The sequence below is a fragment of the Pyxicephalus adspersus genome, chromosome 1, assembly GCF_032062135.1.
Source record: "Pyxicephalus adspersus chromosome 1, UCB_Pads_2.0, whole genome shotgun sequence".
In the NCBI taxonomy this organism is placed as follows: Eukaryota; Metazoa; Chordata; class Amphibia; order Anura; family Pyxicephalidae; genus Pyxicephalus; species Pyxicephalus adspersus.
The window spans coordinates 61,358,654-61,374,714 of NC_092858.1; the positions used below are offsets into that span (position 1 = coordinate 61,358,654).

General features: G+C 35.3%; 1 protein-coding gene across 1 annotated transcript in view; it reads left to right on the top strand.

Annotated features, from left to right (window-relative positions):
* Nucleotides 1-16,061, top strand: part of NALCN (sodium leak channel, non-selective) — a 217,002-nt gene that overhangs the window by 182,039 nt on the left and 18,902 nt on the right. The window contains exons 23-29 of the mRNA XM_072400953.1: nucleotides 5,446-5,566; nucleotides 5,769-5,867; nucleotides 7,138-7,231; nucleotides 9,359-9,465; nucleotides 11,539-11,613; nucleotides 11,824-11,943; nucleotides 14,091-14,159. Coding sequence (XP_072257054.1) covers nucleotides 5,446-5,566; nucleotides 5,769-5,867; nucleotides 7,138-7,231; nucleotides 9,359-9,465; nucleotides 11,539-11,613; nucleotides 11,824-11,943; nucleotides 14,091-14,159 — 685 coding nt within the window. The remainder of the gene's footprint in view (nucleotides 1-5,445; nucleotides 5,567-5,768; nucleotides 5,868-7,137; nucleotides 7,232-9,358; nucleotides 9,466-11,538; nucleotides 11,614-11,823; nucleotides 11,944-14,090; nucleotides 14,160-16,061) is intronic.

The window sequence follows — 16,061 nt, forward strand, 5'->3', positions numbered from 1 at the left end:
ATTGTATTTAGTATAATACATTATTTGCAATGAAACATTTTTTAATGTAGTCTACACTTGAGAAAATAATACACAAAGCTTTAGAGCACAGTCTTAAGATAATGATTTTCTCAAGAGTGTAAAGCCTAGGCTCATCATAGGCTTCTTGAATTATTCCCTCATACACTGTATTTCTTCTTCCAGATTTGAGACTCAAACTTGCATATCTTTCTGCATTGTTCTAGCAGAGTAACCTAATTACATTTGCTACTTTTTCATATTTACCCAGTTCTAAACTTTTTTGTTAATTTCAACGAAAAAAACTCATTCAAAGAAAGTATAAATGCGCATTCAATAGTTGAGCTCTAAATGTGTATGCAATGTAATGGGGTAGGAGGCCATCTCATAAAATAGAATGGAGTTTTTATATTTAGGTTATATTTATATTTATGTGTGAACTCTAGTTATGAAACATCTGCAAGTACTCTGTGCCGTATGGGTGTCCTTTGTTGGAAGATGACATTCAAAACAATGTCACAAATTATTCCCCTCTTCCCCATCAAAATTCTACCCAACGCCATTTTCATTTTCTTTTCTGTTTTTTTCACATATGCCAGTTCTCACCGTCTGGAATCTGGTCATTATGCCTTTTACACATTATATTTTATTGTTATATCATCTTTGACCTCAAATATGGTTCTTTTTTGGGATAGTACATTGTTATTGGTTGCTTTTCATGTTAATGAAAAATGTGAATAAAAGGTTATGGGTATGGACTTACCACCCAGTGGATTTTTTTGTGTGTTAAAAAAGTGTAACAAAAAAGTCACCTGTGTCACTAGGCAAAGTACTGGAGGGATGCCTCTAAGCCAAAAATCAAAAAATGATGTGTCTGCAGGGAACCCATAGGTTTCTCTGCTTGTTATTTAGAATTTCTTTTCTGGAGCTGATTTTAATTGGAATTTGCAAGAGCAGGGTGGGGTGGATTCCCAGTTCTAGGCCCCACTTTTCCTAAGGAACAGAAGCCTATTTAGTACACCCTACGCTATGATGTTGTGTGCCACACTAGTTGCAGGTGAATTTTTTTTACTGTTCCTGGTATGCAACTTCCCAAAAATATTGTGCTAGCAAAAGCAGTTAGACCTTCATACATAACATACTAATAAACTGTTTATAAGGTCCCTATCTGTTTTTTTTTTCTTTAATAAGAATGAGAGCCAAGACACATGCATGCCTGCTGGCACTAAGAATATATTCAAATATAAAATAATAAAAAGTGATAATACAGAGGGTTACTTTACGTATAAAAGGTGATCCTTAGAGTAGCTTTGTATTTATTGCTATTTATTTAATGTAATTATTTTTGGTGGTTTCCAATCTTTTCTGTATTTTGGTCCTCTTAATGTATTAGTCTATCATTCCTATGCATTTCATTTCCTTGTGCTGTTATCATTTTAATAACATTATATTTGTGTTAGGTTTGTGGCATTATTCACTTTTTTCCTTTCTAGGCAAAAGTATTGAATGTTGTTGCTGGCAGATAAGAAGCATGTATCTATCTCATTAGCCTGACTATCTTTGGAGGAATCATGTGCTTGTCTTATTTTCCTATTCTATAAACACAATAATCTCTCATCTATACATTTCTTATATGTTTGCTTGACATGTTAAGTGGTGATTTTATTTTTTATGTATAATAATAATTTAAGTTTTTGCATAATAACACAGAGAACATAAGAAAAGGAACAGAAGGAAGGGGGTACAAGGGGGGTAATAACCAATATAGTCTAAGTAACATGGGTAAGCATACCACACAGTATTGCTAATTTGAATTTTGTTAAGAACTGATAAATGAAACAAAAACACTAATTATATTTATTGGAAGGTCTGTATCATTACATTAAAAATATGTTAATAAAGTCAAAGCGCTACAAAAGCTAAAATAAATGATTTTATTTTGTAATTGCTGTCCTCTGTTTCCTGCAGTGCTGCTCACATAACCAATAGCATTGGTAATGTAATTCCTGCTAAAAGGAATGATCAGATTTCAGAATGGTTACCCCTACAAAAATCAGGTGTCCAAAGGCTTAGGAATTGAACATTAAAACCATGAATTGTGAGTCAAAATATTAGGGGTTTTGTCATGGATAGTACCCAGGACGTTCTACATACAGTTATTATTCAGTTCTCCTGTGTTGTCTACATTTATCTGCTGTCACCATTTAATGTTTTCACAATCATTTAATGAGAAAGTAAAGGGTCCCAGACTTAATAGCTATATCATTTAATCTAAATCCTCTGTGCCAAACTTGTGTGTTTGCATTGAAAGTGAAAAGATCATTACATTTTAAGGAAATTGCAAGGACCCCAAGGAGGATATTTCCACTAAGATTAAGGGAGTGGGAATGTATCCCAAGTAAAAAGTGTTTTTCATTATTAAAAGCAAAAATATAGTCATCCACATTCATTTTTTTTTAACTTGGGACATAATACTATAGGATACGTTTTGGTGACAATAATAAGTTCAGGGCATGGCAATTACTTTACAAAAGTTGCCAAGTTGTTTTTAAAACGCTGCAAGTTTTTTATATTCTCACTTTCTAGTGTGTTTGGATGCCTGGTCCTCTGCTGTATGCTGTGGTTCCTCCTGCAGGAGCATATTTCACTACCAGACATAGTAGTGATGTATAGTTCAGAAGAAGGAACCTCTGTGTGCATCAAAAACACAGACATATAACAATCCAAGAAGTGATGAATGTTCATCATCTTTGGATGCCTGTGAAAGTAAAGCCTCTTATTTCACAGTTTGTATTTTTTTTTTACCCATTGCTTATTTCCCAGGGTAAGAAAACCCTGCCAATCACACTGTGAGGGAACAGGATGTTGTGAGGGTAAAGCAGCAGTACGTGATAACAGGCATACACGGGGAAATTCTTGGAAAAGGAGAAAGCAAGAGAAATGTGTATATACATGCACTAGAGGAAGAGGAAGTCCTAAATGTTCCCAGATATAAAAAAAATCACTTTGAAATTATTATAATTACTTTAAGTCCTATACATTGGCACTAGGTTATAACAGTTATTAATTGGTTATCATCTTTGGGACAATATCCCCTGCCGTCATCGGCCTCTCTGCTCAATATCAGCCTATGAGAGGGGTGTCGCATGTCCATACTTATCAGATCTCCTTTTTCCTGAAGAAGCAGATTATGTCATACAATATGTCATGAAACATGTAGAAAAAGAATTGGGTCTATCCCCCTAAGGGTGAACCCCAATAAGGAGTATGTTTCATGTGATAATGTTTTTAAATATGTTTGGTTTTAAAAAGGAATTTTAATGTTATCCAATATAGAAATATATTGAATAGAAAACTCAATAGCAATTGATGGTTTTTTTAACCATTTTGTTACATTTACTTATCATCTCCAGGTTATTTCCATAGCTTTTACCTATTTATTGTCCAGCTTTATGAAGTATGTAGTTTACAGTTAACCAGGCTCTCATCTGGCTTTTACTCTTTATACTGGAAAACATTAACATGTGAAAATCTTACATTAAGCCTTAAAGCAGAACTAAACTTGATGATGGATGGTGAGCTTCTGCCATAATCAGAAGTTTGATTAGCAAACTTGCCAATTATGACTCATACTTAATCTGTGTGCGATCACATTGCAGTGATGACAGGTCCAGGACAAGTTATCCCTGAATTCACATAAGGCACCATCTTCACCGCTGGCTCCAGGGCGGACTTACATGGAGATGGAAATTTTTAGTTGAAGTTCCGCAAGGTCAGCAGGAATATGTATAATATGTAACTATTTTTAATACACTTTAAACAATGCTAATATCAAAATAAAAGTAGCTAAAGAACAATGTCTGGCATAGTAAGGGTTTATCTGCTATCACATTTTCCTGTTAGTTACCTTTTTTCTCCATTTGTTACGTTGTAAGTAATAAATGTCAAATGACATAAATATTCTCATTATAAATAAAAACCCATTTTTCCTGGAGGACAAAGATCCTGTTAGCCATTGCAAATGGCTTTTCATTAGTTTAATAAGACCAAGGCTTTATTTTCTTCTATTTTGAACCATGTAAGAGATGGAGTTGACTGTGCGCACCTCATATATTTGTAAAAAAAATATAAAATGTATCAGGTTCACATATCACTGTGTATGGGCCATCTGCAGGGCTGAATAATTACATTTTCTAGCATGATGGGGATTACCTTGCCATAAGTCTTCTTGAATTGCTTTGAGAGTACAATTGGTTCTGACAATGTTAGTGCTATTGCATTTGTTAAGGGCAGTTCTTACATTTAGTATGAAATCTTACAATCATTGATTGGGCCATTGCTGGTTCTTATATAGCTTGCAATTAACCCAATAATATGCCCTATTTTGTATTGTAGTGCCCCATGACATCCAAACCAGTCTGTTTATTACACACTTCAGTTAGCTATCAGCCTAAAGTGAGAATCCAGATGAAATATTTAAGTTTCTAGTTTTAAACTCAATTTTCCTGCTGTCCATATACTACTGGAAAGGATTCCTAGTTACCTAGATTCAGAGACAGACGCTACCCCCATCAGGTTTATGGACAGCAAAAGAAATGGTAGCAATTTTAACCCTACTCCACTAATTTTATGTTATATTATCATTATATATTTGTGCTTTATGTGTGCTTTTTGCATTGATTTAATCTTCATTATGTATGATTAGGTGAGATAAGAATGCATGTTTTTTGGGGGGCAGTATGAAGATTGGATCCTGCTTGTACACCCCCCTGTCCTATATCTATCTATATCTGTGTTGGTGACCACAGTCACTAAGATACGACGTGATTGTCTTTTGTTCCACTTTACATATCTTACAACTCTATCTTTTATAATCACACTGAGAATAACAACTATTCTCTTAAAGCACATCTGTAATGAGAGAGTTATAGGACCTGTTATTGCTGCCCTCCTATTGAAAAATGCCTATTTCCCAGATGTGTCCTGCATCAATAATTTTGAGTCATAGCATAGTCAAGCATGCTGTAAACATTTCAAGAAACATAGCACACCTACATGGAGTCTGATTTAATAAAGCTCTCAAAGACTGGAGAAGATACACTTTCATCAGTGAACCTGGATGATCCAACAAACCTAGGAATATATTTCTATCTATTTCTTAGCAAATGTTTTCAATTCTGGAACAGAAGGATTCCAGGTTTGCTGGATCACCCAGGTGCATTGATGAAAGTGTATCTTCTCCAGCCCTGGGGAGCTTTATTAAATCAGGCCCATGGTGTCCAGCAAACTATCATCCTCAAAAGAAGAGGTCAGCAGCTGCACCATACAGTGTATGATTTTCCAATGACAGATGTACTTAAAAGTTGTCCACTCTTGGACAAATCTCTTTTATTTTTCCATTGTTGAGGTAGGCACTGATAATGAATATGGTGTTATTCTATTCTCTAGGGCTAATCCCCGTAATTTTAATTTTGACAATGTGGGAAATGCTATGCTGGCTTTGTTTGAAGTGCTGTCTTTAAAAGGCTGGGTTGAAGTTCGGGATGTTATCATTCATCGTGTAGGACCCGTAAGTTTAAGGCTTGTATACTTGTTATTATGTACTAATAAACTAGTCAGAATTGAATCAAAAGAAGCATAGGAGCAAGTCAAAATCACGGTAAATACCTCAAAAGCATACTGCATTTGACTTGTTACTGTGACTAAAGCCTTTAAATATAAGCTGTAGGTTTTCTCCTAATTACCATTTGTCCAACTATCATTTTTTACAGATACATGGAATATACATACATGTTTTTGTGTTCCTTGGTTGCATGATTGGCCTTACTCTCTTTGTTGGTGTGGTGATTGCCAATTTCAATGAAAACAAGGTAAGATTTGTTTGCTTCACTTCATAACATTTTATTTATAAAACAGTGAATTTGATATTCACAAAGCTGTAGAGGAGAGAGTCGGGTTAGTGGAATACCAGAGAGGAGGAGGTTACAGTAGTCCAGACGGGAGATGATAAGAGCATGTACAAGGAGTTTGGTCGTCTCAGGGGACAGGTAGGGGCGGATTTTGGAGATGTTGCGTAGATGAAAGTGACAGGACCTGGAAATGTTCTGAATATGGGGGATAAATGAGAGGGCAGAGTCACAGGTGACACCAAGACAACGTGCCTGAGGGGAGGGCTGAATAACAGTGTTGTTAACAGATATATGTCAGGGGGGAGATTTGGAGGGGGGAAGATGATGAGTTCTGTTTTATCCAGGTTGAGTTTCAAGAATTGGTCAGTCATCCATGATGAGATGGCTGACAGGCAGCATGAGACCTTATCCAGGACTGAGGGGAGACAGGTCAGGTTAATATAAATATGTATTAATAAAAAAGAATCACACTGAAACCACAGAAATGGATTTCACAGGTTCTCTTTGCAGCAGTTATAAGTTTGATTTCATAGTTTATCTTGTGTTGCTATAATCTATCCTGCCTACCCCTGAAATGGCCTAGTGGCCAAAAAAGTTTGCTGACCTAACGTGTCACTAAACCCAAATTAAAAAACAAGTATAGTTATTTTTTTATTGCATTTCTGGATCATATATTGAAAAAGACTCATTCGGTAATCTCTCTGCTCTACTTCCTTTTTGAGGGTGGCTACTCTGACATGCTTATGCACATCAGGGAATGCCAACACAAGTGATCTTGGGAATTGTAGTAAGGCTTAGCATTGACAGTAATACATGCACTACACAAACTAGCAGTTTGGGTCTTGTGCTCCTAAAGTTTGAAAGATAACCCACAAATACATATTCCTAAATAAGAACTTTACAATGCACATTTAGTGAACATGTATACAAGATGCTCCTGTATAATAACATATTTTTTTGTCCTTTTCATAGTATTAAACTTACTTGAAATATTTGCTTGGTTACACCTTGAACTTTTATTCTGACAAACTTACATATAATTTTTCATTTCCAAAGGTTTATAAATAAATTATGATAAAAATAAATTCCCGAATTATATTACAATATTTTGTAATAAATGTATGTTATGTAAAGCTCAAATTCTTGCTATCATCCCCTGTATGTTGTTGGATTTGCTTTTTTTTATGTAATATGCTTTAAAATGCCTGTCACATGTCTCTCAAATACTTAGGGAACAGCTTTGCTGACTGTTGATCAAAGAAGATGGGAAGATCTGAAGAGCAGACTGAAGATAGCTCAACCACTTCACCTCCCTCCTCGCCCAGGTATCAAAGCATTTTCACATCTCCTGTTCTTTTCACAAGCTCCATGTTCTTTTTCCTTGCTTTTACCTTGTGTGTGGTCTGTGCTCATCTTAGTGCAACCAGCAGGGAAAGTGTACAAAAATAATTTATTTGATTAGCTATGAACATCTTAAGAGATTTACAGATACTGTTCTGGTTTATTATTTTGTGTTTTGATGTTAAAATTATTTCAGAAACAGTTATAAGTTTGATTTACTTCTGAAAATAAAATGTTTAGATTCACAGAGTTGAGGGCCTAGGAGAGGCTGTCTTACCTGTTACCCCAGCACAGTCCTGAAAACACAAACCCCCTCTAGGCTATTGAAGAAGAGTAATAATGCTTTAAAGATCTGATTTAAATCCTTATTTCATCTTCTGTCTCTTGGACACATCCTTCGTTCTGACTCTTTTTATTTTACTTAAAATTTCCTTGTCCTGATCTTTTTAGGTCACATTTTTCTGTTTCAGCCTTCTGATGTAGCTCAGCTATTTGCTATTGTGTGTTTTAGCTTTTGCATTTTCATCTGGCTTCCTGTTTTTTCCTTCTGCTTATATCTCTGGGTCTCCAGTCTGCAATGACCTAAGTAGCATCTGTTATCATCAGTGAGCTTTTCTAGTCAATGGCATATTTTCTTTCACTTCCTGCTATGGTACTCTTTTGGTGCACCTGCATATCTTGATTTCATGCATTTTGTAGATCTCTATGGTTCATCATGTCTACTTACATGGGTTTGTCTTCCCATCTAGCTGTTTAACCAATTTTCTGTGTCACTTGGCCCTCATACTGTCTGATAAATCTACATTTCCCTGCTTGTGTCTCTGCAGGCACATCCTTATTGTCATTAATATATCCCATTCTAGTGTTCCTTGTTGTCCTCAGTTTCTTAGAGTCTGTGTTCTGTTTTTGTCTAATAGCTATCGCCATTCCAAGTGTCTTTTTTTTAACACTCTCAGGGTGTGGTGAAAAACAGGTTTTCCTGGATCTTTCACTTCAGTGATAGTTTTTGCAGCCTATTGGAAACACAGTTTTGCTCTGCTATTGTGTTTACTGTTTTCTTTACCTCTTGTATCTTTTTCATTATCACCCTTCAATAGCCTATTTCCCTCTGACCACTTTTGTTTTTGTTTTTTTTTTAGTTTTTAGAGTTTTAAGAGTGTTTGTTATCGGCACTAATGTCTTCCATGTTTTCTTTAGGGTTAAGTTAATGCCTTAATTTTTAATGTGTCATCACACTAAATATGTTGAATCCTGCATGTCAACTAAAAAGATCAGAGCGAGGAAAGCATTTTCTTACAGTTGTTTTCTGAATTTTAATCTCCTGAAGAAGATATTTTTTCACAATAGGCTTGATTTATTTAAGCTCTCCAAGACCAGAGAAGATACACTTCCATCTGTGAACCTGGGTGATCCAGCAAACCTGGATTCGATTTATTAGAAGTCATTTGCTATTTGTTAGCAAATGTTTTCAATCCTGAACCAAATTTATTCCAGGTTTGGTGCATCACCCAGATTCACCTATGAAAGTGTATATTATCCAGTCTTGGAGAGTTTTAATAAATTAGGCTTAATATATTCTGTGGCCATCCCACCAGACTTACTTCACTTTACCAAACTACATCCTAGTGTTTGCTGTTGACTACCTGGTTACCCCACCTCTTTGGCTTGTTGTTAGTGGTAAAAAATGTTTTTTTTTTTTATTGCTGTATTTCATATAATTGTTTGAAAAACTATATTATGTTAACTCTACATATTTTGCATTTAACAATACTTCTGTTTTGTTAAATGTTGCATGAGCTTACAATACAATTTAATTTTTACATGACCCAAGTCATTGGCAATAATTTAGGCTCTGTGTAAGCCTCCCTTTAGTACTTCATGGTCTGTTAACCTTTTCTGTTTGTGTTTTTAATATTTTTAATAGTAGTTTTTACCAAACTAATCATGTAAACGCTATATGTTAAGTACTTGGTTATGGTCATATATTCACATTGAACTGCAAACTATGGACATACTAAACTCTTTGCTGCTGTTCACTATACAAAACTGTGGATGAATTTGAATGCATATACACTAATAAAGCTTTTATGTAATTGGTATTTGTATTGCAGATAATGATGGCTTCAGAGCACGAATGTATGATATCACACAACATCCATTTTTCAAGAGAACTATCGCAGTCCTGGTCTTGGCACAATCAGTTCTTCTTTCTGTCAAGGTACAAATCAATGCCATAAAAAATTTATGGGAGTATATATAGAACCATACTTTGAAACTAATGGTTGTATTAAATACACTGTTTATTTTTAATATAATAACAACTGTAGTCGGACATTGGGATCTTTAACAACAGAACACATTTAAAGTAAATACTGAGGAAAAGCAATAAAGGAAAGTCTTATACTACAGTGTAAACTAAAACTGTATAGCTAGTTATCACTCTTCTAAACAGACACTGCTGGGTAAATCCAGTGGTGGACGTAGACAGCAGTGGGCCCCAATGCAGAACAGTGGGCCTGGCTGCTCATCTCTATGTCCATCCCTGGGTACATCTATAAACAAAAGCACATTGTGCTTTGTCCAATGAAAGTGCATGTTTTATTGTTCTATATGAGCTGAGAGGGACAGGTGTACTCAAATGTGCTTGAAATGGAACTAAATTGGGTGGTGAGCTTCTGCCATAAATCTGGAAGTATGCACAGCACATACTTACTTTGTGCTCTCACCCTGCAAGGTCCAGGACCTGTCATCACTGCAGGGATGGGCACCGCTATCTTCACCCCAGGCTCCAGGCGGACTTCTGAGGTGACTGCGATCCAGTTGATTGAATGATGTAACTCCTGTGCATGCAGTGTTTTATTGGGCAATATTCTTTTTCACTCATTCACTAGATCAGCGGTCGGCAACCGGTAGTCCTCAAGAAAATTTTGGTGGACCGTGGCTCTGGCCGGTGCGCCCCCCCTCCGGGAGGGTGCACTGGCCAGAACCATGTCCCCCGTATGGATCGCAGGCTCAGGGAAATGGGCAGGTTGTGTCTCTGGGTTGTGTCTGTCTCTCCCATCGCAGATCTGAGTGGGATCTGGCATCATGACGTCACTATGGGGGAAGTTTCTTCCCCTTTGAGTGACACATGGCTGCCTGCACATGCGCGGTCTGGAACTAGTAAATTTAGTGGTCCGTGTGTACAAAAAGGTTGGCGCTGCACTACGTAGTTCTGTATCTATTGACGTCAACAATTAATTATATTTTCATAGTTTGTAAATGAAAACGAACAGCACACCACCTAGTGCACAAATTGTTAATAGCATCAGCTGTAAAGCAAACCTGTACATTCCTTCATATCTATTAAATTGTATTTTTATGGAGAGTGCATTTGCCGATTTCAATTCTTACAGTACAATAAAACAAGCATTTTTGTTGAATGAATCACTATGGGATGTGTTTATATTGGTGAACAAGCAATTGTGTTTTAACACAGAACTTCTATCATTTTTTATGAAGTGAGGAAGCCAGAAAACCTCTCTTAGCTTTTTACTGCAGTCTGTGTCCCCACTGGTAAGAATTCCTCTTATTTGACATGAGTGCTACTTTAACTCTCAACAGCAAGAAAAATGTTGGGTTCATGGTTGGGAGTGGTTGGGAGGAGCTGCAGAGTAAAGAGCTTTTGGGGTTGCTGTGTTTATGTGAATTCTGCATGAAAGAAAAAAAATTGTTCCTACTTGTACCTGCCCTTAGTTTTACATAGATCATTCTACTGTGATCTTTGTTGTAGCAGCTTGTCAGTTTAGGTGGTCTTTGGGGGTCTCTAAATGACGTCATGATGCCAGAACCTGCCCAACCTCCCATCACAGCTGCTTTCTAAACATCTTAGGGGGACAGTAGCTCAGGGCGGTGGATGCAACAAAAGTTGTGTCCACTGCCCTGCACTACTGTCCCCCCAGGATGTTTAGCAAGCAGGTCTAAGCCTCTGTTGGGAGAGCAGGTAGATTGTGTCACTACAGGGGACAGAGCCGCGGAGCACCAACATTTTCTTGCAGACCACCAGTTGGTGACCGCTGTCCTAGTCAGTCAATCTTGTGGAAATAATATGCTGTTGGCAACCAAACATTTTAGTGACCTGTATTTACACAATATTACTGTTATCATTGTTTACCAGATGGTAATAATTCCTGCAAAACAGCTAGACAATACCTGACCCTCCAAGCTGTGACACCTATAGCAAATTCAAGGACTACTGTGAATTTATCAAAGAATTTGCATAACAATTAACTAATATGTTCTTTTCTTCCAGTGGGATGTTGATGATCCATCAACTGTTCCTTTAGCAACTATATCAGTAGTTTTCACCTTCATTTTTGTTCTAGAGGTAAAGTATTTTAAATCATTTTGTTGTTAATTGTGCTGCATGTGTACTGCCTTATTACAAAGTAAGGAATGCAAAGACTGTTATATCTGACCTTTAATAAGGTTTTTTTAAATAAGTATTGCCTTAATTACCAACAGTCAACATTATTATTATTCTCTTGTGTATGTTTTAATTTAAGCATTATCTTGTTCTTGATTTTTGTTTCTTTAGGTTACAATGAAGATAACAGCTATGTCACCAGCTGGATTTTGGCAGAGTAGGAGAAATCGATATGATCTTCTTGTGACATCACTTGGTGTTATTTGGGTGATACTTCATTTTGCCTTACTGGTAAGGAAGCCTAATTATCCAATCATTACAGATCAGTTATTGGAACCACCATTAATTATGTTAATAACAACAAAATGTTTTGAATGACTAGTATTTGTTCACTTTATGTGATGTCCCCATGTTGCCCTTAAAACTATAGGGCAGATTTACTAAAAATTAATTAGGTTGTTCATTTACTAAGGTGAAATTATATTAAGAATTTCTTCTTTCACGTGATTACATGTTTAACCTCCTAAGCGTTCATTTCTGTCTGGTTTTATATGTCTAAAAGCGGTACATTGTTTTTCACAAAAATATAATTTACTGTATAATATAATAGTATGAGTATAATAAAGTTTGAAACATAAAATTGTTGATTATGAATATTCTCTGCATAAATATGGAGATTATATCACCCCATCAATGCACATATATATTCAATAAATGAAGGTTCATGCACAAATGATAGCTAGTCATTCAAACAGTTTAATTAAGAAACACAGTGAAACATAAAATGCACAGCGATATTGGTTGATATCGAGATAGAAGAAACTTCAATCAATAAAACATACAATAAATGAAAATAAGGCTGTTAGTAGGTAGCCCCTGTAATTATCTTACAATAGTTGGTAAAATACAATAATTACAAAATACCAACTCAATATAACAATAACATAGACACATATAATAAAATGTACGAATGCATTCAGGAATAGCTACCTGCTAATTTGTAGATGGGTACCCCTATATACATATATCTATCCACATATATCTATAAATATCTAAAATCTATCTTGAGGTGCAACAAAATCATGTCAAAATTATAAATTAAATAAATTAGAAAAAAAATATATATTTTTTTTATTTTTAATTTAAAAAATAAATAAATATTATACTCATACTATTATAGTATACTATAAAATAGATGTTAATGAAAAACAATGTACTGCTTTTACACATATAAATCCACTGTATTGCATTCAATACAGTTTTTTTGTATTGAATGCAATACAAAAAGATTTGAATTTCCCTCCCCACCCTGAACGGTACGTCTGCACACACTGACGTCATTAGGAACTCTCCGGTGGCTTATGGGGGTGCAGAGAACGCCATCCGGAGGAGGAAGGAAGAAGACGCAAAGGACGATGGAGGACGCCGGCGGATTAGACAAGAGCTTTACTATTGTTTTCTATAGGTTTACCTACCCCGAGTGTGACTCCAGCATCTTTTTTTCTACCCCGAGTCACACTTGGAGTTACCGCTAGGGAGGTTAATGTCAGCAGAGCTCTGTCACGTTTTACTAAGCTAAATGAAATACCCCTTGCAAGGTGAAAATTCACTGTGCTATGTGAATAGCCTATATTCTTTTAATAAATCAACCCCTATATATCACATTGTCATATCAAAAGGTTCAAATCTTGATGTATTTTGTGAAATTTGTTTTACCATTTCTTCAGACATAAATGACATCACACAATAGGTATTGCAAAATATTAAATATCAAATAGCAAATCAGCACTATATTTGTGCACAGTTCAACCAAATACTACTTGCATATTTAGTTGAACTATAAAGTATATAGTGCTGTTTTGATAGCTCATGTAAATTTTTTGGGTATAGCTTTAATGCTACTACTGTACAATATTGTTGACAATCATTATGACAATATAATGATTATGATAATGATGATAATGATTGTCCATACCAATCAAGTCCTGATAGCAGCCAGCTACTAGTGAAAATGCATTATTATCTGACTTGTCATTTCTGTAATTAGATAGAAAAGTTGCAGGGCTTTTCAATGCACTAGTCATACAGAGTATATGAGGCTCTACATTATTTCCTGCTTTTATAATATTTTCTCCTTTTTGCCTGTTCATTTTCATCACATTACAATTACAAGATCAGCATCACCTTCTTGCATCACATTAGGCTTGTTCACAAAAACACCAAAGATATATACAGTAGATAGATAGATAGATAGATAGATAGATAGATAGATAGATAGATAGATAGATAGACAACACTTTGTAAAACAGTTATAATCACTGTTTTAAAAAAAAATGTTTACAAAACAAAAATAATAAATTAAATGAATGTTTCTTATTAAATGAGTATTTTATAAAATCTTGATTTGTCTGTGTAATCTTTATTTTTTAATTTTACAGAACGAATACACATATATGATGGGTGCCTGTATAATAGTCTTCAGGTTTTTCTCAATATGTGGAAAGCATGTAAGTAATGAAACTACGGAAGATATAGTAGGTTAATTAATGAAAGGCTGTCTACACTGAAAAAAACAGGATTATCTTTGTCCCTGTGATAACCGCAGGAAACACATCATGCAATATATTTTGCAGCAAGCCTCTTGTAATCTCACTGACCAGGTTGTGACCCAGATTTAATGGGTCCCTTCAGATATCCTTTCAGAGTATATAAATTGAACAATGGCTATTTAGTGAATGTCAAATATTTCAATGCAAGCAAATATGAAACCTAGCCGTTCCAACTAACACTGAGATTCAGCTGTAGATTACTGTATTTTTCGGACCATAAGACGCACTTTTTTTCCTCCTAAAGTGGGGGGAAAATCAGGGTGCGTCTTATGGTCCGAATGCAGAGGTACAGGGGCATCAAGTGCCGCACGCTGGATCTCAGGGGAAATCAAATCAATTTTTTTTTTTCTTGTTTTCCCTTGTGGGAAAACCTGGTGCGTCTTATAGTCCGGAGCGTCTAATGGTCCGAAAAATACGGTAGTTTTCAAAAAATGATGGAACTACAATGGTATTGTGCAGTTGGCTATTTAACGTGTGAGCTTTTTCGTTTTTGATAATTTCTGTTTAGGCTTTCCACTTTCAAGTAATTTCTGTTACATCTGTGTAAAAAAAAGGTGCTGTAAAGAAAAAAATCCCAAAAATCGTTTATTGAAGAAGAGACAGGTGATGGGCCCTAACTAAAACACATTTTGTATATATTTTATGTCTGTCTGCCTGTCCATTTTTTTATCTTTCTGTGTAAAATGTATGTGTATGTATATGTATGTGTATATCACAGAAGGGTTATGTGAACTATGTGACATGGGAACTAGACCATTCCATGCAGTAATTTGTGTTTGTAAATTATAGTCACTTTATTCCTTTGAAAACACATCACTTCAAAGGCTTATTTTATCTTTCAATGTAACTAGATTTTCCTGCTGTAGTTTAGGAAAAACCTTTTCAATAAGCCCGTGCAAAATTGTATTCCTCCAAATCATGTTTCTGTTAAAAAGACATGCTGGGAGAAAAATAACTAGCCACAATTTACTTTTATCTCTAAATAGAGCATAAAATGGTTTTTTCATGGTCACTTGTCATCATACCACTTAGCTTGTCTATTTGCACACATACTATTTTCATTTTAATTGTGTTTTGGGTTGTTTAATATTAGACATAAAATGCATTTTATTTCTTGAGTAATTTATTTTATTTGCATATAAATTAATAAAAGCATGACTTCGGCAACCTTTGCTTCATGTTCCTTATCCTTGCGACTTGATTGATAGGGGATTTGAAAAGCATTAATTGCAGTTATAAAACAAATAACAGCAACGTTTCCTTATTGCTTCAAGCAAATATTGTTAATATATTGAACAAAAAAAGATTTATACTCCCATCATGCTTTCTCCTGTTTTTTTCTGTGTAGATATCTGAACTGTACTCCTCTTGTTTTAGAGTCAGCCATATACTTTTTGCAATTTCAATATGGTGATTGATAGAGTACATTTATTTAAAGGGGTAAAGCTATTTTTAGTCTTTGTCACTGAACCTAGTTAGAAATTTCTTCCAGGATTTTCATGATTTATCACGTGTTTAATTTTTTTCAATGCTTTTAAAATCATTTCATAGTGACCAGGTCATACTATATATTTGTACTAGAATCACACATGGAATCAAAATGAAAATTCCTTTACAACTTTATCATCCAACCTATAGACTTCCCTAGAAGATTTGACAACATGACCTTTTAGTGACCTTTTAATTTAGCAAAGCACTGTAAGTAAACTGTATAATCCAGCACTGTGTTGATAATATCACTGTGCCTCACTGCTGCTTATTGGGAAAAATCCAGCCCATTGCATGGGTGCATTCTTGCAG